The following is a 24,893-nucleotide window of genomic DNA, read 5'->3' on the forward strand; positions in this document are numbered from 1 at the left end:
TCCAGAGCAGGCTTAGTAGTCTGGTACAATTTATTTTTACTGTTTTAGGCTGATTAAAAGGAGGCAGCTCAGCTATTGCGAGTGCTGGTGTGCCTTCTGGAGGGAGGTGACTTTCCTGCCTTTTTTTTGCAAAGCGATAAGTTTTTTTGTAGGCACACTTTATATTCTCCTTTGAATAGCAGACAGTTGCAGACAGGAAAGGCATGATAAATTGCAATTAACAGTGCCTTGATATTTGAACACTGGAGGACACCTGTCAACATGGTCGGTGCCAGTATAGCTGGAACTGCACCATTCCAGCAAAGTCTGTGTTTGTTCCCAAGTAGTTCTTGGCATGCCATAAAGGTTAGCACTTGGTACCAGGCTCCATGACTAATGCAGGGAAGATTGCCATGGCTCTTAACTAAGCAGAGCACATCCTCACATAAAGATGTTATGTTAGGCAATGTGGGACAGAGAAGGATTAATCTGTGGCAAGGAACCAAGCATTGATATTTTTTCCCCTTGTTCTAGAAATGAAAGTTTTCTAACTATGTAAGCTAGGGGCTATGAGATTGGTAAATGTTTGAAAGGTGTAAAAGAATCTGAAACACGAGTGCTGAGACAAGAGGTCTAAATGTGAGGTGAACGCGATTTGGCTTTTAAAGTTGCTGGAAATGTTTGTGTAATACGAAACGGTGTTTCCACAGTAGAGTGTGGGGCACTTGGCAGCTTTCAGCCGGGCTTGTTACAACGGAGAGGAGACTGCCTTTGAACTCAGCAGGGGACAGGGAGACGGGTAACTGCTGTAGGGAATTGGTTTCAAGTCAGAAGATCAACCAGGTATTTTGAGCTCTGTCATGCTGAAGCTATTCGGAGCTGTTTATTTTACTTGTATACAGCGGCTTTCATTTTAATTGCACTGTAACTTTTTTGTATTGTATTGTTGTGGCTCTGGATAATTCTAATTGCACATGTCTTGAGAGAAAGCAAACCCTTTGCACCCAGGTGACCGAAGTCAGTCAGAGTGCATCCTTTGTTCTTGACTGAAGGCTTGGTTTTGGTTTGGGGATTATTTTCCTTGAACAAATTGATTCGTTCAGGCTTTCCCCAAGTCATGCTCACCAGCAGAAGCGCGGCTCAGTAAGGGCCAGGCTCCCGGCTTGCTGCTACCTGCCAGCCCCTGGGCAGGCTCTGCTTCAGGAGCTTCGTGGCACCGTGCTGGGCTGCACCAGCTGGTGGCCTTTGGGTGTCAGGCATCCGACGGGTCTCACTGGTGGGGATTTGTGCCTTTTTGTATTAATGACCGCTCCTGGGGCTGTGGTGTCCTACATCATACTGTGACTGTTTCTGTTGTCTTTCTCTTCCTGACTTAAGCAGAGTTTTCTTTCTCACTTTTCAGTGAGAAACCTTATTATATTCTAACAGCTTCAGGGACCAGTTTTTTCTCTTTGTGTTTTCTGCATTGAAGTAGAAAGTAGTATCTTGCAGATTGCTGGAAGCCTAGCCTAAAGGAGTTAAGATTATCATATTATTATGATGAGATTTCTTCTGTGTGGTGGACAGAGAACTCTCTGGGACATATCCTGAAAGCTTCCTCCCATGAGAGAGGGAGGGAGGGAGGGAGGAAGAAAGCAAGTAGCCTCCTTCTACAGTCTCCTCTGCAAACAGGCCTTTTGCTTCAGGTAATCAGCTGCTTTTTGCATGTTTCTTAGGAATTGCAATGTGATGTGTCTGTAGAGGAAGATAACAGGCAAGAATGGACCTTCACACTGTATGACTTTGATAACAACGGAAGAGTCACACGTGAGGTAAGCACAGTACAGCTGCCCCTTTGTGTGCAGCATTTGCTAGCAAGAGAAGTGTTTTATAACAGGAACATTTTTTCTTCTATGAAACAGAAGCATCCTGCCAACTTAAACAGCAGTTTCCTTGGACCTTTCCCTCCTAGGAACAATCCCACCAGTAGCTTACTGTTTTAAGATGAACTGTACCACTTTTGAAGCTGGTTGTTGTTTAATATCTGGGATTAGCCTTTTAAAAAATAGTGCTGGCATTTGGAGGGGAAAAATATCTGAAGCAACTGAACAACTAAACACATTGTCAAAATAAACCCCTGCAAATGTATATTGTTCTGGCTTCTATCCTGCTTTTCAGAGTTAAGCTAACCAAATAGCAAGGTTGCTTTCTGAAATTCTTTCCAGTAGGACTGACTATACTGTTCTGTTGTTTTCATGAATGTTAGGCTGATCTTTGCTTTCTCTTTCCAAGTATAAATAGCGTTGATGATACTTGCTGAAGTTCCATAGTGGATGAATGCCTATCAAAGCAGACCTGTGTGTATTTTTGTATTATCAGGATGTCTTCAAGTTGTATGTCGTGAGAAAATAAGAGGCCACGTAAAAGTTTGTGTAGATTGGAGTATGGTCTTTTTCCCATCCAGGCTGAATGAAACTTCTAGAAGAGTGTGTTTTATTGAGATTTTCCATATTGTGCTGTCATTGGTTTTTGTTGCAACCTGTTTACTGGCTCCCAGGCCTTTAAGTAATCAGCTGAAAATTGACAGTTTGTCTTTGTGGGCACGTGTGTGCTGGAATCTATGACAATTACTAAGAAATGATTGAAAGGAGTGGGGTAATACAGAAAGTGTACTGACATTAGATCACGAAGTAAAGGGCAGAAATCTAAAAGCCTAGAAGACTAAAGCAAATCTTTTCTGACATTTATGAATAAATAGCTAAATACAGTGGTTCAAGGTTTTTAACGTGTGCGTGAGCATCATTTCTAGCTTTTTGTTGTCTCTACTCTGATAGTGGTTTGAATGGTCAAATAAAATCTGTGCCCCTCATACAAGACAATAAACAGAAACAATGTTGCAGACCAACTCCAGTTTTCAATGAGAACATAAGCTATAGTGAGAGAGAGGGGGGCAAGAAGGAGGAAAAAAAAGAAAAAAAGGTTTTGTGTTTGTTAATGTATGGAATTGACAGCAGAGGAGTAACTTGCCGCAAGTCTCACGAGAACCTAGTGGCAGATTGAACTACGATCCTTTGAGACCAAGGCTAAGTCATCTCCCTGAACTGTCAAGAAAGGGGAAGAAACACAAAACACAGCAGAGCCAAAATCCACACACATGGGTGTCCTTTACGTTCAGGCATGGAATTCCCATTAACATTAGTAGGAGTTCCATGTGCTGAACATAATGAGAATATGCTTTTAAGTATGCATACAATAATGATTTGTGATTATGTGGTACACCAAAGGGCTTAATTTGACTGTACTTACAGAATATGTTACAGCCAAATTCTGCTTCTCCCTGGTCAAGAGCAGGCTGCAGCTTAACTGAAACAAAATCTGTGCAGAGATTGAAAATTATACCATGCTGAGGTCTGGAGGTTGCTAGAACCTGTGCCAAAAAAAAAAATTCCTTTAACCAAGGGTCCAACTAGGTTGATAATTTTCAATTGTTTTCATGTGACCGAAGATAGTAATTAATAGTATGCACCATTGCAGTTTTCCAGTTGTTATGTACTACTTTTGTCATTTGTAGAAAAGATCTTGGTTGATTTTCCTTTGTTGAATCCAGATGTGATTTAAGAGTTGTTTATGCAAGAGTGACTCATGATAGCATCTCATCCACAAAAGAGCAGTTTCTGTCTCTTCATATGATATAGAATTGCTTGTTCTATTAGGATCTGAGACACCAACACTCAACATAGCAGAACTTGATCCTGTGGTCTGTTAAACAGTTCTGCTCCTGATCCGGCAAAGGGCTTAACAATGGTGAATGCTAAAAATGTGAACAGTTTCAATTAAAGTGAATGGGACACATGCTTTGAGTTAAGTGTGCAAGGCTCATTGCTGGATCAGCAACAGAACGGACAGTCTGAGGAAGAGAACTGAGTTGTAGCAATGCCATTCAGTGATGAAAATGCTTTCAAAGCTGGTCAGCTTTTCTAAACAAAGGTCCAGTGTTCTTTTGAGAAAAGATGAGTGTGGTCCTTCTCCCATCTTGGAAAATTTCACTGGACTGTCTCCTGGATTTATGATGGGATTAAATAGTGAGATGAAATTTCTTGTTAGTTTTCTATCTGTAGATCTTGATGTGCTTTAAAAAGTGAGATCGGTGTTATCATCCTTGTCTTTCTTCTTGGAAAAGCGAGGCACCGGAGAAGGAAGTGACTTGTCTGCCCACATCCACTTCATTTGATTCAAATGTGTCGTTTAAAACCTTGGAATTCATGTCCAGAGAGTTTCTAAAGGATACATGGTGTAAAATGAAGTTTGTAAGAGACACGTAGGTGGGGTGCGATATTGCAAGTGGACTGCGTGCCTTATTCGTGGAAACGTTTGAAAATTGTAAATAAGAGATGGGTTCAGTTACTGGATGAAGTTTCCCTCGGGTTTTACACCACGACAAGAGCATTCAAATTCCATCTTAGTGAAATTTATTCTGGATCTTAACATTTTCAGAACTTAATACTGCTTTAATTTCCTTCTAGAGTTTTCTGATTTATTCCCTAGTCTTTCTAATTAGAAACCCACATCTAGTCACACTTCTTGAAGGGACACAGCCGTGGAAGCATAATTATTGGGACGGCAAATTAGAAAATCAGCAGTAGTTTCTGTTCTCAAAACAGTGTTTTTTCTGTCTTAGAAGATGATCATTTTTCAGTCCTTTTGGTGTACTGAGAGATCATTTTTCCTATTCTAGTATGTATATGACAAAAGTTGGCTAATAACGTTTCCCTTCATTCCATAGACCATAAGAGGACAATTCATTATGTACCGCAGGTCTTTTTAGAACTGACAGCTGCACTATAATTATCTTCATATGGATATTTGTAATCGGACTTGAAACTTGGATAATTGAACTAATGTGTTTTGATCCATGAGGTTTTATGCTGAGCTCTGTGCGTGTAATTATACTTCATAAACATGGAGCATTTTTTTTGCAGTTGGTTCTGTCTTGGAAAATATCATTGCTTTGTGAAGCTGCAGCCATAAGCACTCCAAAAAAGTTGCTCGTCTGGAGTGAAAAAGAAAAATTAAAAAAATGTGTGAATTTATTCTAGACTAGTTGTTCAATAGATAGCAAGTGAAGCTCCTTTCAGATCCAAATAAGGACGATTCAAAAATTTACATGATCAAACAAAGCTGATGTTGCAACAAAAACATCCTGCTGTATGTAAAAATCAGACTACAAAGAAGGTACAGATAAGACATTTGTACTTTTCTTTTTTCTGAAGGAAAGGTAATGAACTGATATTGATGTTTCTCTTCATACATTTTTAATGCTGAAAATGTTCTTTGTATTTTACACTAAATGCCATTTTCTTTTCTCTTCTGTTTCTTTCCTTTTTTTTTTTTTTGCTTTTTTTTTTTTTTCTTTGTTATTTTTGCTTGTATCTTTCTATGAGTGAAAAAGCATGAGGTATTTTCTGCATTCAGAACTTAGCACCGAATCTTTGACCTGGGGAAGGATACTGGCTTTTCTGGGGCTAGCATTTGTCACCTTGACCCTTCATTTGAAATTAGCTGTTTTTCTCTCTGTGACCATTGCATTAACTCATGATAAAAAAGCAACAGTTGGACCAACAGTTAGAGGAGTCATGTCTATCTGTATTTGAGGGGTCATCATTTCAGCCCCTTAAATTGGTGGATTTGCACCACCAAGAGAAATGTTAAGAAAAAATGCTTTCTGTTTTCATTTTGAATTGAGTCAAAGGCAACACTGGACTAGCAGTGGCAATTAGAAGCAAAAAAACAAAACTGGGAATCAGGACTTGCTAAACAACTTGAGTTGTATAAGGAAGGAAGAATACTTAAATATAATTTGCTCTTGTTCTTTCTGTTGACCCACTAGTTTCTCTGAAGTTTCTAAATTCCTGTTAATCTCCTAGTGGAGATCAGTAAAGAATTCTGCAGAAAAATGTGTGAGTGCACCAATACATGTGTGGCCTATACTGTATGTTTCTTTGTATTTCTAATTGAAATCTAAAAAATTTCAAGCTATCTATTAAAGTTTCTCTCTTTAATATGCATTGTTAGTAGCTGCTTGAAAAAATAGATTGAGAAACAAAGATTTAACACTGTTAAACCTTTCAGCCCTGGAAAAACCAACTGTGGTGCTCAATAAGCAAGACACAATTAAATCTGAATATGCCATTTGCTAGTTGTTTGGATACTACCCAAAAAGCCTTTGTTTTTCTCTTTATGGAAAATTATCACAGTTTCAGCTTTCTTACTTGATTAAAGTAGCTATCCCAGCAGAAATACTGCACACTTGCAACCTTTCAGAAGTCATTTGGATTAGCACAGCCCCACTAAATACAATTGGTTTGCTATAAAGAAGAGAGGTCTTTCTTTCTTGTTCTCATTTCTCTTTACTGTTTAAAATACTAGATTATAAATCCACGATGATTTCTAAGTAGAAATAGTTTAAAAGCACATTTCGGCACAAAAAACATATTTTTGGGAAACGCTAAAAAATGTTTATTTTTCATGTAAAAAACGCAGATGTTTGAGACGTGGGCTGGAACTTTGTGCTGGAGGTGCTGAACGGTCTTAAGGAAAGTAGCTGTAAAATCATGTGACTGGCAAGCACGGTGATACGTTGTGTGGAAAAGCGTGTTCTTTGGATTCTTTGGTAGATGATCCTGGGACGTGTTGATCAGCCTGCCAGAGGAGAGGGAAATTTCACTGGGTTTTATTCTTGATTCTTGGCACTGAATTTCTCGATGGTGAAATGCACAAGCTGGCAGGTACAAGTCAAAGCTTCATCCATGGGTTTAAGCAGTTCTTTAGGAAATGTAAATGTAGATGATGTTTAATGGGACAGGTTTCAAGAGGAGCATAAGTCTCCCCCATCTGCCATGAGGCTTCTGGAAGATTACAATTATTTTGGAGGTAAATACAGGCATAGCTGTGAAACACAGTTATTGTAACATACTGTAATGTTCTCTGATTTGGCAGATGCCATTACCGTTTTAGTTGCCCAAAAAAGGCTAGAAGATAGTTTCAGACAGATCAAAACTCATTCCTACCAGATCAGCACCTAAGGAATTTGGAAGTGAAGCACCAACTGGAAAGCAGCACAAGGCTCAAGTTGCCTTGTAGTTTGTACCTCCTCAGCCAGGACTGTGATAGATGGTGGAACAGTGAATGACCCAAGCAGGTTTGTTGACCAAATCAGAACTGTCAGTTTGCTAAGACTCTCAAGCCCAAACTAGGACCACAAGTAAATGAATCCTATAATAAAAATGTTATTGTTGGTATTCAAAAGATCAACATAAGCATTAAGTGGTTACTTATGGATATCCCTGACCTCGATCTTGGTTTATATCCAGTCTAACGACCACATTCATTCAGTGCCAAAATGCAAAGCAGTTCAGATTGTTGTGGAAGAAGCTAAGTATTAAACACATAATGAAATGCTAAGGCAGCAGACTCTGTGGCCACAAGGTGTCCTGATCCCTTTTGCAGCCTCTTAAACTTCTGGGTGCCTGGACATTAATTTGGATTGACCCATGTCCTTTTGGCTGTGAGGTGCAAATTGTCCTGATATGATGTGTGTGCATATATTTCTGATTTGCCAAGTATGTGTCACACATTACTGCATCTGGCCTTCATTGCCAGCATTTGGGAGTGCTTTTAAAACTGCTGAGTCAAGTGGCTTGACAGACCCTCACAGAACAAGAGCGACAGACTGTGTGCCAATTAGCAAGTTAAACCTCATCACCAAAAAACAAGGGTGGAGAGTAAAGACGGCTTTGCTATTGAAGTAAAAACAAAGTAAATGATAAGCTTGTACAAACACCTGGTGTAGCTGAAAAAAGGGAGGGAAATAGGTTGTTGTGAATGAAAGAGTTGATAATAATCTCTTGATAATAGTTTTGCATAGAAAGATGCCCTGTTGGCTAACCAACAGTTGTTAAGGAATGTATGGGAAAAGCTCCATTTCCCCAAGGTGCTGAGTGTGTGAGGCTCCATTAACAATAAATGTGCTGCTGTAATGCTCTGCCAAAGAAGAGGTTTGGTTTGTGGAGGTGTAGGATTCTAACAAAAAGCTTCTAAAACATAATTTATGGAGAGTATATAGAAGACATGCATTTTGTTTGTCTGTTCCTAACTGGCTGCATTTTTCTTTTAGCTGAAATAAAAACTCAGCCCTTCTAGCTAGCTGTCAGATATGACTGCGTCTATCTAGATGTCTGGCTACATTTCAGAGTAGGGTGGATGTGTGAGGAGTGAGATGTGTTAAAGAGCTGTGACGTGACTGCTAGATTGTCACTGAGCAGTCTTCCTCATTCAGACTTTAGACAGTGATTCTTGTCAAGGGAATGGGAAGTGACTATTGATATGGCAGTAACAGCCCATTTAGAGATTCGTGGTGGAAAAAAAAATACAGCTTTTTATGAATATGTTGTCTTCAACTCATACATCTGGAGAAACTTCTCTGAGAGCAGAAAAATTCTAGAGCGTACAACTTAAGACAAAGTCTGGACCTTCAAGCATCTAGTTATTGTTCTGCCAATGGATGGGGTCAGCACAAAGGTCACAGACACCAAGTTATTATGTTTATTTTTACGTTCGCTTAAAGCAATGAGAACAAGTGAAATGATATGGCAAGAATAACACAGAACAAGGTAGAGCACCTCTCCATTACTCTACAAGGTCAATTATAGTGATTAAGAAAAGGTACATCGCCAGTTGCCCTAATACTTTACCATCATCCAGATCCGCAGCCTTTGGGGAGCCCTGGTTGCAGTGGGGATTTGGAGAGCCTTTCCTGGCAATTGGGAGGTCCTACGCAGTGCGTCCACTCGTAGGTGAGGTCTCCAACTTTGCTACAAGAAGGTCCAGCTTCTGTCTTTGAACAAACAAGTTTATGGGACAGTTAGGCAGAAACATCTGGTTTCATTCTTTTATTCTCCTTTTTTGGATTCTACCTCTATCATGGCTAGGGCTTAAGGAGGAACCAAGGAAGTTTTTGTGCTAGGAGGCCTTGACGCTATACTTCTAAACAAGGAAAGGTTTGTACATTTTCAAAATGCTTTACCTAAGCTACATCTCTCGCAGATGAGATGTTTTGTTCAAGATACATATTTCACTAATGATCATACATATTTCACTAATGATTGGATACTGATAACACTTGGTTGTGAGATTCACGTAGTGGTCAACTTCAGTTTGAGGCCTGCTGTTCAGTCCTTAGTACTTCAGTTATTCAATCTGGCTATTGAGCTGGAAGATCGTTTACTGTAAAACCATTAATACTGTGTGAGCAGAAATTAGTATTTCTATGTCACCTTCAAACCTGGTTAAATAATGAGGATTGTGTGATATTCTGGCTACAAAAGTGGTGTTTCTGCTGGGGGTTTCTTCTGTTTGAAACAATGAAAATGGCTAGTGTTTACTCCAATATAGCTGGACATGTCAGCATTTGTTCATGCCTCGTTGCCTTCAAAGATGTTCACAAGAACGTTCTGTAATAGACTGGAATGATAATCTCTGCTGTTCAAAATTGTAACCTCAGAACTGGTAGAAATTTTGCAGAGTAAGCTAGGTCACAGTACAGATATGGTTGAGTAACAGACAGGCTGCTTCCAAACCTGAAGTTTACAGTTCTGTCACATCTCTTACTAGTTTTCCTCTATATAATCATCCAGTTAGGCATGCAAGAAGAAAAAAGCAAGTAGTAAGATTTACTGGGGATGTAAAAATGTCCAAATTTTTCTTCAATTGCTGCATTTGTTTTGATCAAGTGAACTCAGTTTTTACTGCAGAATGAATAATTATCCCTGAGTTCTACTGAAACCAAAAGAAAATAAAGGCAGAACACAATTTCATTCATTCATATCATGTTTTGGAAACTTGAATACCTTGTATTTTAGTTATTGTTTTAATCTGGTTTGCCCTCTTTCAGAAATCTTAACCATTTGATGAAGAAAGAGTATGGATCAACTTGAATCATTCCTTCTGTGTCTGTCAGATCCTTTACAGTCTCTGTTGGGAAAAAGTGGGTGCTAACAGATGAGAAAAATTTATCCTTTTATGCAAGGTTCTGTGCAAGATCAGTTCTTCTGAATTCAGTGACTTCTGAGGATATTTAAGCATTTAAAAGACTCAGGCCTAAACTGGTCTTGAGTATTGAGGTTGGATTCATACAATTTTCACAATATTCACAATATTGTATCTGTCTGTGTTTCAATCCATCATAGGATATTACCAGCTTGCTTCATACCATCTATGAGGTAGTTGATGCATCAGTAAACCATTCTCCTAGTTCCAGTAAAACTCTGCGAGTGAAACTTACTGTGGCACCAGATGGCAGCCAGAAGAAGAAAAGTATATTGTTAAATCATACTGGTAAGGATGTGTGATCAACAACGGGGAAAAAAATGATGAAAAAATTTAAGGGGGTCTTAAACATTCATCTTCATATTTTGTCAATACAAATAAATAAATATTTAAAGCAAATGATTCTGTGGCTATTTCAAACCCCATTAATCTGTTTTAAGATCTTAGGTACAAAATTGCCTACATTTCTTTCCATGTATGCTAAGCTAATTAGGGTTCTGCTTCCGATTGAGTTTTTTCTCTTGGCAGCAACAAGAGGAAAAATTGTGTGTGTTGTGTAATTGTGTTTGCATACTGAAAGGCAGATTTAAGGCCTTTTCTATTTATGCCACTCTAACTATGCTATTATTACAGTGTTCAGTTTGTGTGAAAATAGGTGTGGATAAAAAGTCTTTTTGCAAGTACCTATCACTGTTGCTGTATAAAAATAAACAGTTAAGCGTAACCGAACTTTGTGAGTCAATGTGTAAAAATTGCACACATTTTTTCAATACTGGAGGAGCATGCTGTTATAAAATGGCTTATACTACGATGGATTGTTCACCTTAGATTCACTCTAATAATAGCTGTATGAACGTAATTGCTTCAGTAGGTTAAGTAGTACTAAATTAAAATTCTTACAGTGTTTTGTGTAATACTTCAGTAGAAAATGTGGGGCACCTTATCCAGGATAAGAGCCTTGATATCTTGATTTTAATATAGACGTCTACTCAGCCAAGTGCATACGTAAGAAAATTTGCACTGCTGGAAAGCTTTGTCATGCATTAGTGCAAGATTGAAATCCAAACTACCAAGCCCTCCTGAGGGACAAGTTTATCAGTGTGAATGTGGCTCCATTTAACCAACCAAATGGCCCTCAGCCCAACCCTGACTAATGTCCTACAGCCAAGGTTATGTCTGCTTAAAATATGTCCTGTGGGCAAAAGCACTTGCAAGAAGGCTTTATGAAATGATGCATCACATCTTGATCTACGAACTAGAAAAATTGTATTTGCCATGTAGCATGTTAGTTATACTGATTAGGAAGGACAGCAATGTGAGAATAATGTCTTTTTTCTTGCTGGCAGATTTGCAGAGTGCAAGGCATAGGGCTGAAAGCAAAGCCAATGAAGAGTTAAGAAGCTCTGAAAAGAAGCAACGAGCTTCTCTCAGGTAAGGGAAAAGAAATGAGCCTTCTGAGAGGAACTGGGTGGCTTTGAGGGATCTTCAACTATTGATGAATTTGTATTTATTTATTGATTTAAAAATATTAAAGCAGCAGCATTAGAGTGTTTTTTCTCCCTGGAACAGGCAGCTGATAGTTTCAATGTGTGAATACTTTGTACAAAAAAGCAGCAACAAAGTTTTGATTACATTTTAGGTTTCTTTTAAGTGGAAAAGTTCTTTTCTTGTTTTTTCTTCTGCCTGCTCCACAGAGGACATGTAATGTCTCTCTAGATGCTATCTGCAGATACTGTACCTATTAGTGAATTTTAAGCAATACAATACAGCCTTCTGGCTAAAAGTGTCCTGAAATCTTTTCATCTTCATAGATGCCAGCTCCTGCCTGTCCCCGTTCTCCTTTCAGCCCATCTTTTTCACTGGTCAGTTCAATTAGATCCAGGCTTTTTTGACTCATTCTTGCTCAGTGGATCATAACCACTTCTACTGCCTTTCCTCCTGAAGGAAGCAGCTTTGAGCTGGCACTGAAATGTTGTGCAGAATGAGGGGAAAATGGAGCTCGTGGCTGAAGAGCAGACAGACTCAGCTATGCAGAAAGCAGTCTTCATAGGGCATGTCCTACTGGGTATGCACCATCAGAGCTTCCAGCATGCTGCTAGCTTCATGCTCCCTTCTGCTGCAGTAGTTCTGGTTACAGCAGCTGTGTGTGGCTCAGCCCTGCTGACAGAGTATGTTTGTGCAGTCAGTAGAGGAAAATTCATCTCAGCATTCTTAGCAGAGTAGCTGTCTCTGCTGACTCCCACTTGCCACAAACCCTGCTTCCCCACTTCCATATCAGGTGCTCCTTTAAGGAATTAGTTATTAAGTATCACTTGTGTAAGAATTAGCCTGCTGACTTAGAACCAATACATTTATTGTAATCTTGAAGGAAAACTAGGACCATTCCATTTCATTCCTTTTTTCTTTTTTTTTAATTCATGAAATTCAGAAAACATTTCACTACTTGAAAAAATGCCTGTTTGAAAAAATGCCTGTTGTTTTTCAATGGAATCCAGCCTGCATTACTTACACAGAATCACAGAATGGCTTGGGTTGGAGAGGACCTTAAAGATTATCCAGTTCCAGCCCCCTGCCATGCGCTAGTTCAGGCTGCTCAAAATCCCTTCAGCCTCGTCTTGAGTGCCACCAGAGATGGGGTATCCACAACCTCTCTGAGCAGCCTATTCCTCCTCACCACCCTCTGAGTAAAAAATGTCTTTCTAACATCTGACTTAAATCTAACCTCTTTTAGTTTAAAGCCGTTTCCCCAGAATGCATCCATTTCCAGTAGAGCACAAGCACAGTAGTTTCTTTTTTGAACAGCTGTGGGTACACTTGCAGCCATCTAGAGATCAGACAAAAAAAGGACTTTTAGTTCTTTCCTAACAGAATGTACAGTATTATTTTGGATGCCAGTCCTGAGCAGGTTTTTTCTTCTGAAAATGTGTAATCATGCCTTTTGCAAGGCTGGCAAGAATATCTGTCTCCCTGTTGTTGTGACTTCTTTCTGGCACTGAATTTCACAGTATATGCTAGTCATTTGCAATGTATTTTTCAAGCATTAAATTTTTTACAGCTAGGAAAAATGTTTGTCTCTCAGTCAAATGTAGGTGTGCTATTCCTTTTCTGAACTGGGTATTTTAATGGGTAGGAAAATAAAACAAATGCAGATGATTCTGATGCATTTTAGTGTGATCTGTTGCTCCAAATAGGTCATTTCAGTGTATAGTATCAGTTTCATTTAGGACTTTCTACTTCATGCTAAGGAAGACAAGAATATTTACAGAAATGCCATAGTAATCATATTGCATTTGTATTTGTTTCTTCCGCTGCAAAATAAAAATCAATTCTGGCATTCCTTAGATTTAGGGATATTTATAAAAAAAAAAAGTATTGAGTTGATAAATTTATCAGAAGAAAGAGCATTCAATTTTATTAAAAAATGACAACAAAAATGTGCCTCCCTTTTCTGGGCAGAGTAAAAATGTTAATGAGCTATTCCATTGTGTGAATGGCAGCTGGATTAAATTTCAGAATTAAAGATGACTTCTGTTAGTAACTCTGTACAAGATCTTTCATGAAATAAAGAGCACTGAGTGTAAACAGAAAGTTTTTGCTTACTGGTCTAAAAGTGATCCCTAGGTTTCCACTGACAAAGATTTGCTCTTTAAACTTAATGGACTCTTTGATAATCTATTGCAAAAGTCATTGTTCAGTTTCAAGTCCCTCTCTTATCCACCTTTAAAGTCCTGTTTTTGGAAATGTTTTAGGAATGGCACTCTTTTCATTCATATCCATAGGCATCAAATATTAGGGTAGATGCTTGGCCCTGCTGCATTTGTCTTTCTCATCCTTGTGGTAGGAGGCTTCCTAGAGTGCACAAATGTGTACCTTTGTGGAGCAGCATCAGGCAACTGTCAACGTCTGACAGTTTTCGTTCCATCTCATCAAATGTCGACAGGACAAAGAGTCTGGCCACTGTGTGTGCTGCATTGGTATTGGTGCACTCTGGCTAAATTGCTGTCAGGAAAGCTGAGCCTCATCACTGTCTCATGATATTAGCACTGGAGCTTCCCCTCAAGAGCAGCAATGAGAACTTGTGAGAGGTGCACACATTTCACAAATTCAGTCACTTAGGAATTCTAGGCAAGATGTGATTAATATTCAAGATAGGAATGTTTTTATCCTGAAGGTGGGAGATAAATGGGTTAGATTTTTCAACTGCTGGAAGCTACAGGCAGAAGTTTTCACCCGTAGGGCTGATGCAAGTATCAAGATCAAGCAACTACATTCATAGCTAGCTTGCCTGGCATGCGAGGTTAGAAAATGGTGGTGGAGGAGAGCTGGCAGGCAGCTGTGTGAGTTGGATATCCTGATGCCACCCTGCTTTGGTTTAGTGCAACATGGAAAATATGATGCACACCAGCCTCTAAACATCTTAATTTTACTATGGATGCACAATCTCTCTCACTCTTTCTTCCCTGCTTGATTTATCCCTGGCTGCTCTAAGCTGTATGTTATCTGGGAGTGTGGCTTTCAGGAAATGTCTCTGCATTTTTCTGCCCAGAACTCTGTCACCACTCTATTCCATTTACCCACTGTGTTGCTGTATACTTACCATTAGAATGACAGTACAGTGTGGGAATTTTAGACAGAGCTTTCATACACTCCACAATTCTTAAATAGATGCCTTTTTTTATTAAAAACAAATATATATCATAGAATCACAGAATCCTTAGTTGGAAGGGACATTTAAAGATGATGTAGTCCAGCTCCCCTGCAGTGAACAGGGACATCCACGGTTAGATCAGATTGCTGAGAGCCTGGTGCAGCTTGGCCTTGAAAGTCTCCAGGGATGAGGCTTTCACCACATCTCCAGGCAACTTGTTCCAGTGCCTCACCACCCTCACTGTGGAAGACTTTCTTTATATCCAGCTGAAATCTACCCTCTTTATCAGTAGCAGAAATGTGTATTGTTACACTGTGTGTGATGCATGCTTGATGCATGCCTGGATATTCCCATACACAAGCAGAAGAGCACAGTGCGGCTGGGTGCCAGATGGCTCCATTCTCAGACGTACTTTTAGTTCTCTCTGACAGTGAAGCACATCTCTCATCACTGTATAATTGCTTTGCTGTGTATATTTGTATTGCTGAACACCATCTTGCATGCAAGAAAGCTATTAGAATGGAGGGCTGTGGCAGTACTGGCATAGCTTTTCTTCAATATCTTGATGAGAGATGGAATTTATTACAAGAAAAAAAAAAACAGGTTCTCTGTTAATTCTGTTTTCAACAGACAGTGCTGTGTGCAACGTTACTTAATGTGCTGGATCAAACCCAACAGTGTTTTTTTGAGGGTTGATTGTGCACTGTCTTCACTGCTTGTATTGTGTTGTGCTGATAGTTTCTATAGACAACCTGGCAACATCAGTTAGCCAAGTTCTACCCCAGAGATCTCTTAAGTTGATTTGCTAAAGAGTAACAACCTTTAAGGTGTCTTTGCAGGTAGGGTACCTAGCTGGCAACCTATCTAGAAAAATAAAGAGCATCTGGACATTCCCTCTTTTTTGACAGTACCACATGTCACTTCTGAAATTCAAAGCTGACTCAGTCTTTACAGCTTAGCTGCTTTCCAGGAAGGCTCTCCTTCATTCAGGAGACTCTACCTCTACCAAATTATTTTCCAGGTAGGTCAAGTCTTATGACATTCACCAAAGAACCTGAAGACCTCTGTATGACACAGACACTAGGAACTCAGTTCTGTAATGTCTTGAATAGTGTGACCCTAGACCAGGAAAGCAGTTCATGCCAAAGAGCATTTTCCAGTAACGCCTGGAAATCTGGAAACTGAGTACTTGCTACCATATAGAATGGAACCTATACTTAGCAATTCATATAAGATGCAAGAACAAATTCCAGTCTTAGGCTGACATCACTGCAGTCACATGGAGTATATGAAAAAGCAGAGCATCTTGTGGTCTTTGAAGTGAAGTATCTGAATGACAGGCAGTTCTTGTCCTATTTGTTATATTGAAGATACATTGCTCATATCTGCAAACATCCACTTAAACTGCTGAAATTAAATTTTTGGACAACTATAAATCTCTAGCTGACTTCTTTTCTGACTCATAAATGAATGGTATTTCAGATATTCATTCACAGGAAATAGTTCTGCTATAAATAAAATTGCAAAGCTGAGCAGGAAAAGGAGTTGAGATTCTGGAGCCAGTGGCTGATCTGACCCTATTATTTGTGTTTTGGAAAGCAGCAGTTATCTCCAGGTGTCCTACCAACACCTCTTCTCCCCAGATTCTCTCTAGTTACAACACCTGCTGCTTGTCTTTCTGAAGCAGATACACAAGTGTGTATTTGACACAAGGCTTCCCCCAGTGCTCACACTTCCTAACAGTGGTGGGGACAGAGGTGAATCGAACAGCAGGCATGTCCAGATTAGAGAATCAGTTGAATGGTTTGGCTCTAAGATAGAATGTAATAAATCCCTGAAGCATTTTTATTTGGTTTTGTATGTGTGATGCAATTGGAAAGCCTCCTTTGCTTTGCAACATCTGGGTCAATTTATATTAGAGGAAAGAACAGCCAGTTCAAGCCTATCAACTTAGCAAATCTGGTCACCCAGAATTTCAAGCATTTGTTGTTTCTTTGTGAGCCGCTCCTGTCACTTCAAAGAGGCCATTAGTTGTTGATTTGCAGATGGTGATAACAACAATAAAGAACTTCTGCTGAATTGTAATTTTGCTTTCTGCTGACAGATATCACCAGAGTGAGAACAATCCAGAGCAAAGTGAGTGCTATCGTCATTGTGTTGATGAGAACATTGAAAGGAGAAACCACTATTTGGATCTTGCAGGAATAGAAAACTACACATCAAAGTTTGGGCCAGGTAATTTGGTAGTTTATGTTGCAAGCTTTTGGTCTTTTCTTCCTTTAGTTGAATGTTCCACATCAGGGGAAAGGAATTTTGAAGGAAAAAATTGCACGAATGCTGCAAGGTGGAATCACAATGGAGTGGTTAATGTGCTGCAAGCCTGCTTTGAAGTACTTGTTTGTGTAGGTAAACTTGGAGGTGAGCCTAGGAGAATAATCTTTGTATCTGAACTATTAAGTTTAGTCTATGGATGAGGTGAGGATTGATTTTTGGATAGTAGAGGTCATTCTCAAGATGATACCAGCATATACTTGGAAGTTTTTTTTGTACTCATTACAGACCAAAAAATCAGAGAATATGGGTTCATATCTGGAATTTTGCTTTCGGTTCCCCAGTTAAAGTAATTTGGATTTCCTCTCTTCCCCCTGCCCTCTGTCAAGTTCTTACTGTTCTGCTCATAGTTATTTTGGTGCATTTCAAATAGATGAATGGAAGAGAATGAAATGCAATAACTTTTAAATACATATAATGGAATATATGTTTACATATGAAGATATATGTGTGTGTATTATTTACCACTCAAAATTATTAAATGCAGTTAAACTAGACAGTTATAATTGCATTTACTTCCTTAGGAAAAATTCACTCTGCTGATAATGCTATCCCTGCCAACTGTATGTTACTAATTAAAACTCTGAAATACTAGATGACTAATCCAGCTTGTTATTCTCTAGGTTCTCCTCCAGCAGTTCAAAAACATGACCCACCAAGCAGAGTTGTGAGTCAAACTAGATCCCGTTCCCACGAACCTGAAACCTTCCATGCCCACCATAGGAAATCTCAAGTGGTGGATCCAAGCCACATCAATCTGGCTGAGAGTTCTTATGCCAAGATTGCAGAAATCCAACAGAGGCTCCGGAACCAGGACTCAAACAAGCACTTTGTGAGATCTCCCAAGGCCCAGGGTAAAAATGTTGCTCCTGTGCATTCTGGAAGGGCAGTAAGAAATAAACCTTTTCAAGCAGGGGCCATGCCAATGGCCTCCCCAAGTGCACGGATGGGCCAGAATCTTCCTTATCTCCCCTTGCAGTCTCAGCAGGTTCACAAGAAGCATAAGCAGAGAGCAAAGGAGAATCACCAAATGTGCAAAACCTTCCAGTCTCCAGGGACAGTTGTAGAAAAGGAACATGTGAGAGACCTGCCAACAGTCATTCTATATGAAGGTCAAGTTGGACAAATGATACAGAGACATGAACACCACCACCACCACGAGCACCACCACCACTACCATCACTTCTATCAGACATAAAACAGATCCCACCAACATCCTCCAGGAATCATCCCATATGAAGGAAGCACGTTCTTGTGACACCAGAACCAAGGCATTACTGATTAATATTATTGTTACTCCATTAATATTCAGCTAGCATTTATTTTAGAGGTTATATGGAACTCTTGAAACTCACCCTATTTATATGTTGTGGAACTGCATAGCTTACTTAAACAACTTGTGGATTTTTATTTTAAAGTGGCTTGTAAAACAGCAAACAGCCATAGCTTTTTGAGCTGTGATTTAATGCAGGTCGTCAACGCACTTCTTTACAAGTACTACTTCCATTGTAGAAGGAAAGATACTTCAAACACTATTGCAGACATCTAGCTTACCAGTCTGCTTGCTGTATGTCGGCTGATCGCACACAAGCCTTTTATCAGGGGAGCAATGTTCGAAGTTTTGGACTCCAGAGATGCTCAGAATAACAGAAAATACAAACAGCTGCTACCTCTAGTATTATTCAGATTTTATTTTCTTTTTATTGATTGTAATGTGCTACAGGGGGAATTTTAATATACTGCGTTGGTGTAGCCTGTTTGTGTTCACATCCTTTCAAATTATCTTAATTACATGGAAATATTAGCTATACTTGTCAACAGAGCTACATCTGTACAACTTACACTTTATTTTCTTTGAGATTCTTCACTGACACAAATACAGTTTGTTATGTACTGAGTAGTATTTAAATACACTTTTTTTTTCTCTTGCTTACTCTCCATTCTGTCTGGGATAACCATTTGAAAAGAGGAGGATGTGAAATGGTGTTCTCAAAACCATCACTAAACATTAGTGCTTGGGCCATAAGTATAATTGATGGGGGTTTGGGAAGCAGAGGGATTATTTGGGGTTTTTGTTTTGTTTAAATCCACAGTTCTTTGTTTTGAGAAAGAATTGAGGAAAATATACTTTCTCACTTTAAATGTTGGCAAATATATATAAGATATAAATATAAATATATATATATAAATATGCACACTCTCAGGTACATTTTGTTGTGTTTTAGAGATCTGTGGTTTGAGTATTAACATTATGATTTTTTTCAGTAACAGTGACATTATAAAACGTAACATGGCATTTTCATAGGCGCCTCCAATTTAAATTTCTGCAGCACCTAGCAATTTGTGATTCTCCCATTTTAGAGACAATTCAACATGTAAAAAAAGATCTTTCACAGTCATTCTGGCCTCTTCTACTTTTTTCATATCAAAGAGCTTCCTTTCTATGAGGGAGAATGAGACCATGCTCAGAAGACCATACTGGCTGCTGAGAAATTTGAGTCAAAAGCAAATTGTAAAAGTGGAAAAAAAGGTCAGTGCAGTCAAGATTTACTTTCTGTGGGGCCCAGCTTTATAATACATTCGGTTGGGTTTTATAAAGTTCACTGTTTTGCAGGTAGAAAGTGACTGAAAATCACCTACATTGCTTTTGGTACTTCGAAGTAGGGAACTCCTCACATAAAAATATAACTGTTCTATCAAACATATTTGCTTTTGGTTTTAATTATTTTAAATGTTGTGGTATTTTGTCTATAGTATATATTGTAAAATGTAACTATCCCACATTGCTATAAGCCCTTCATGATTATCTTTTCACTGACTGGAGTTGATCAGTCCAAAAAGGAGTGCTGACCAGAACTGCTGACCACATTTAGAGGGATGTCGCCCTTCCTCAGAACGCAGAGACGTCAGCTTTTACATAAAAAGTTGAAGGCTTTGCCTTCTTTTGGAATGGGAGTAGGATCGCTGCTTCTTGGTAAATAAGTCCATCTTTTGTCTCCCTGAATCAGCAATAGTTTGGGCTTCTTGTCCTCTTTAAAAAAAAATGCTTTTTTTTTTTTTTTTAAGCTGTCAACAGTGTATTCTGTTAAATCTAAAAAAATGTTTTGAAAATGTGTTTGATCTGTGTGACAACTATACTGTTCTGTTTATTTTTTAAATTCCTAAAGTCCAAAAATATTTATATTCAGAACTCTCTGTATTGAAAACGTGAAAAGGCCACAAATTTGGTTAGTTACCACTGAGTTGTTCTAGTCTAAGCCTTTTTTGCTGCTTGTATATCATTCTTTTCAATGTATATATAATTATGGACTGCAAAAAAAAGGCATTTATATGTCTAGTAGAAGGAATAAGCTTATTTATATTATAGTGTTAACAAAGTCTGATGTATTCGAGTGACTTACGTTATACCGCATGCAAACACACATGTGTACATTCCATCCAAGGAGGGATGCCATGCTATTTGTTTTGAAAACATACTTAAAGCTGTTCTCTTTTCAGTGGGACGTATGTCAGAAAGACTGGGAGGTGAGAGTTATTTCCTTGTCAATTTTTCTAGTGCAGACCATTGCTAAAAACCAGAAAATGTTCTGGAAAACTAGAATGCTCTCAGAGCTGTAGGTTTTTCTAAGAAAGGGCTGCAAAGGGGCATAAAAGCCCGCTCACTCAAAGATAACTTTGCTTGAAAAGATAACAGCGCCAACAACAAAATTCCATCTGAATGAGAAGTGTGCAGTACTAGCTGTGCAAGTGAGCTTTGGAATGTAACACAACTTGGCCACTGAATACAGCCTTGCTTTAATTTGGTTGGTGTTTTATATTTGGAGATTCAAAAGACACATTCTGCCTTGTTTAGATCCTGTGAAATACAATCTGCTAATAACGTGGCATCCCCATGCTAAAACTTTACACCGGCCATGTATGAACATGCAGTATCTAAATACTGTTCTGCAGTTGTGTTATGTGCATTAAGTGTGAGTAACATGTAGCACAGTTTCTTTTCACAGAACCCGAACTTTCCGTATCTTTTAAAACGTTTGCTTTTCAGTATTTTGTATAGTAAATATAGATGGTTTTGACTAAATGCTTTATTTATTTAACAGCAAAAACTGTGCCAAGAGAACCCCCTGTTCATTAAAGTTTTACTAGTTCAGAAAGTATATTTCCTTCTTCTTCTCGTGGATTTCAGGAGCTTATTGCAATTGCTGTCAGTGCTTGCAGATCTCACTGATGAAAGAGCTTGCATTAACGTTTTTGGGAATAGGATCAGATCATGAGGTATGGACTTGCTATGCTTTGGCTTTATAATTAAAGTGCTAACTTTAAAAATTAAATTTCTTGTCCCCTACTATTAGAGCTGGGTCATGTAACTGATTTCTCAGGTTGGTTTTAATTCTGAAAACCTTAAAAAATTATAATTTGAGTGAGAGGGGTTAAAACTGTGGCCAAATCTAAAATTAAAAGAGTTTAGTTTCTGGTCAAACAAAACATTTAATTTCCAAGGAGAAAAAAATAGAGTTTAGTATTTAGTTGTTACTATTTGAAAATAAAATGGAATGGCATTAAGTGATTTCGAACAAAAACAGCAGCCTTTTCCCTCACTTTTTTCTATTTTTAAGTAAAACAATTCAGCAAAATGAAGGCAATCCCCAAATTTGCTCTGCTTGCTAATGAACATTTCAGCTGAAAAATTTTGCTCTGCTACTTAGAATTTTGAGAAAACCAAGCTTTCTAAAATAAGGATTGCTAAGCTCTTCCCACAACTTCAAGAGTACCTCATGCAAAGTGAACAAAGCTAAGGGTAGCAAAGTAAAATCTCTGTCCCAGTGAAATCTCTGGTAAAACTACCAGATTGTCACTGGCTTCAGGGTGCCCATAATTTCATTCCAGTACTGTAGGTTTAATGTGCAGGCAGTGATTTCAGTATTTACTTTTTATGCATCTTACTGCTGATGGTTTTGTAATAGCTGATATTAAATAGAGACGTATAAGAGATCAAGCTGGTAAGTTGATTAAAATGAGCAGAAGTGCTGTGCTTTATATTCGTATCATAAAGCACTTCCAAATGTCTTTCAGACATCCACCCATCATTTATTCACTAACAGAAACTAAGACCCAGTTCTGCCCATGGTTGAAGTACAGGCTCTCCTGATGTAGCAGCAGACCACCCACTTCAGGCAAACCCTGCAAGCCACGTTATCTTTGACCCCTCTGGCTGCCTTCCTACCCTAGTCACCATGAGCACAGAACAGCAAATACAGCTGGAGAAGTAACTTAGAGGAAGTGATATGTATGTGTTTGTACGAAAAGGTATCCTCTGTCAGAAGTCAGTGAATGCCCCAGAACATACACTGGCAGAGGTGATCTCTTACTAATGGGTAACTACTGTGTTTGCTCAACAGTCTAAGTGTTGCCACATAATTATATAGATATGATGAATGCTTACTGTTCTTCACATGTCGTTGTGTACCTCAATTATTGAGTGACAGATTTCATTTGTATTCCAATTAACAAGAAAGTTAGGCCCCTTGGGGCACAGTTACACTTGGGAAAATTCATCGTGCTAGAAAATCTGCAAAAACATTTAACATAATTTTTGCCTGGAGTGTAGGCAAGAATGTTCATGTTTGGAAACATGTCAGCTAATCAGCTCTCACCTTTAATTACCTTGATGCAATTCATCAAAATCTGAAAATACATTTCCAAACATGATGTACGGTTTCAGTGGGAACTAACTTGTATTCAGCATCATGTTCATTATCAGACTGCTTTTTTTTTTTTTTTAATCTACCAAGCAGAAACTTGTTAGACAATCCATGAAATAAAAATTGGCCTTGGTTTTCTGCATAACTTCTGGAAGAAGATTTCTTCTCTCATGCACTTAGCTGCAAAACCACCCACAATTTATCACATAATTATTTATTTTCTTCACATACTTAGCAACTGTTTGGTTGATTTGACTTGGAAGAGGGAGGTTTAGGATCTTTTTTTACTTGTATACATTTAAAATGTGCTAAAAATGGGCTAAAAGAAACAGACTTAGAAAAGCAAATAACATTCTATTGAAATTATTCAGTAGGCATTATACTGCATCTTATTTGCAGTTTGGATGCTAGTTATTAAATAGAGAGGTTTTCAGTGATGAGTTAATTTACTTCTGTATTTCTATATAATTCTAGACAATTCAATCCTACTGAGCTAAAGTGATAGAAATGATATGGATGAGTTCTTCTAATTTCTTTGTTTTAAAATAGCAGGACTTAAGGACTATCCATATGGATTACTGTGAGGTTTAGAGCTGTGAAGAAGGAGTGACAAAGGAAGGATGGAAAGATTTGTGAAGTGTGAGAATAGCAAAGGACGGTCTACCAGTGGAGGAAAAAACCGCAAGGAGGCAGGAAAAAAATACTGTATGTAGAAGCTACATTCATACTACTTTTATGAATCTCTTGTGGTACATTTTTGCTCACAAAACAGCAATAATAGCTCATAGAATAGATTTCACAGGGGAAACTTGAAAGACTTTCTAGAAGAGGTCCATCTCCAGTGTGCAGTGGGAGGCACAAAGCAGGAAAGTTGTGGATAGTCACTGGGGCTCATTGGCATGGCAGAATGAGAAACTCTGCCCTGGGTTCCTGAGTACCAGTCCAAGTCGAGGGAGGTTTTTGCATTACCTGAGGTTTTTCTTCTATAGATGTTTTTTATATTCTTTAGTATTCACCTTGAATTAGAGCATCAGATCCTTCTCTTCTTGATTACAAACAAGTTGGTTAAACGTTGCCCAAAGCTTCCATGTCTACCATGTTTTCTAACTGCGAAGCACTAACTTTGCCTTGGAAGTCTACTGACACCAAGTCTAATCCTGATGTCACAAGAAACTGCAGACTGGATCACACTAATTGTCTCGTTGGCCTGGTATTTCAGGGTCTGGAGAGTAGACAGTTCCAGGAGTTTCACAAGAATGTTGAAGACAGTGTTAAGGGGCTTTATAAATTTGGAAATGGGCAGGAATTAATCTAACAATATCAGGAGTATTGATAATTATGTGCACTGTGCTTTCTGAGTCTTTGTATGTTTTGTTTTGCAAAGTGCTTAGGAAGTGGAGTTGGTGTCTTCCTTTGAGTGCCTAGTCCATGAAGGCAAAGCAAGCCTGTAATTGCTCCTAGCTAAGAGATGTGCTATTTTGGTTAGCCTGTACTTTACGAATGAAAACCGGGTTCAGATCCTCTGGTGCTGAGTGCTTATTCGTGCACTTAATCGTTCCCATTCTGCTCTATTTGTTCAGTGAAGCACATTAGGCTTTGTGAATTTTTTAATAAAACACCTAATTAACTGGGCCAAATTTGTCTCTAGCTTCACAAATGGAAACCAGGAGAACCCCATGCATGTCTTTGAATTTGGACCTTCAAATGCAGTTTGCTATATAAGTCATCATTTTTTCTTGTACTAATTTCAGATATTTGATAAGCTCTTTTTATGGTTTACAAGTTTAAAAAGACAAATAAAACTTTGTAGATTAAAATGTTGTTTTGAAGCTTGTATTTTGTCTGTTCTCACTGGAGTTCTGTGAAAGGCCTTTTTCCAAGGGCTTTAGTTTAAACCTGCAAAGTGACTTTGGAGTGGGTGTTTATAGTTCTTTGCTTGCTTGTTCACAGGATAAGACTGTTGATAGATGAATAAAGTGCCACTTGAGGTTGTTAACAACCAGGACTGGTAATGCTAGTTCAACTAAGATAAACAGTGAAATGCCATGGCAATTAGCATTAAGGTCTCACTTGGCCAGTGCTGATATTTAAAGTCACAGATAAAGCGCTTTACAGACACCCATGGCCATAGAGGCTGGAGGTATTTATTC

At 38.6% G+C, this 24,893-nt stretch overlaps 1 protein-coding gene across 2 annotated transcripts in view; it reads left to right on the top strand.

Moving 5' to 3' along the window:
• The window catches only part of NKD1 (NKD inhibitor of WNT signaling pathway 1), a 108,684-nt gene extending 84,124 nt beyond the window's left edge, over positions 1 to 24,560 (top strand). For both annotated transcript variants that reach the window (XM_052686190.1, XM_052686189.1), the window contains 5 exons: positions 1,695 to 1,790; positions 10,203 to 10,350; positions 11,409 to 11,493; positions 16,815 to 16,945; positions 17,665 to 24,560. In XM_052686190.1, the coding sequence (XP_052542150.1) occupies positions 1,695 to 1,790; positions 10,203 to 10,350; positions 11,409 to 11,493; positions 16,815 to 16,945; positions 17,665 to 18,239 (1,035 nt within the window). In that variant the 3' untranslated portion in view covers positions 18,240 to 24,560. The remainder of the gene's footprint in view (positions 1 to 1,694; positions 1,791 to 10,202; positions 10,351 to 11,408; positions 11,494 to 16,814; positions 16,946 to 17,664) is intronic.
• Positions 24,561 to 24,893: the final 333 nt, after the last annotated feature.

The sequence above is a fragment of the Tympanuchus pallidicinctus genome, unplaced genomic scaffold, assembly GCF_026119805.1.
Source record: "Tympanuchus pallidicinctus isolate F22 unplaced genomic scaffold, pur_lepc_1.0 scaffold22, whole genome shotgun sequence".
In the NCBI taxonomy this organism is placed as follows: Eukaryota; Metazoa; Chordata; class Aves; order Galliformes; family Phasianidae; genus Tympanuchus; species Tympanuchus pallidicinctus.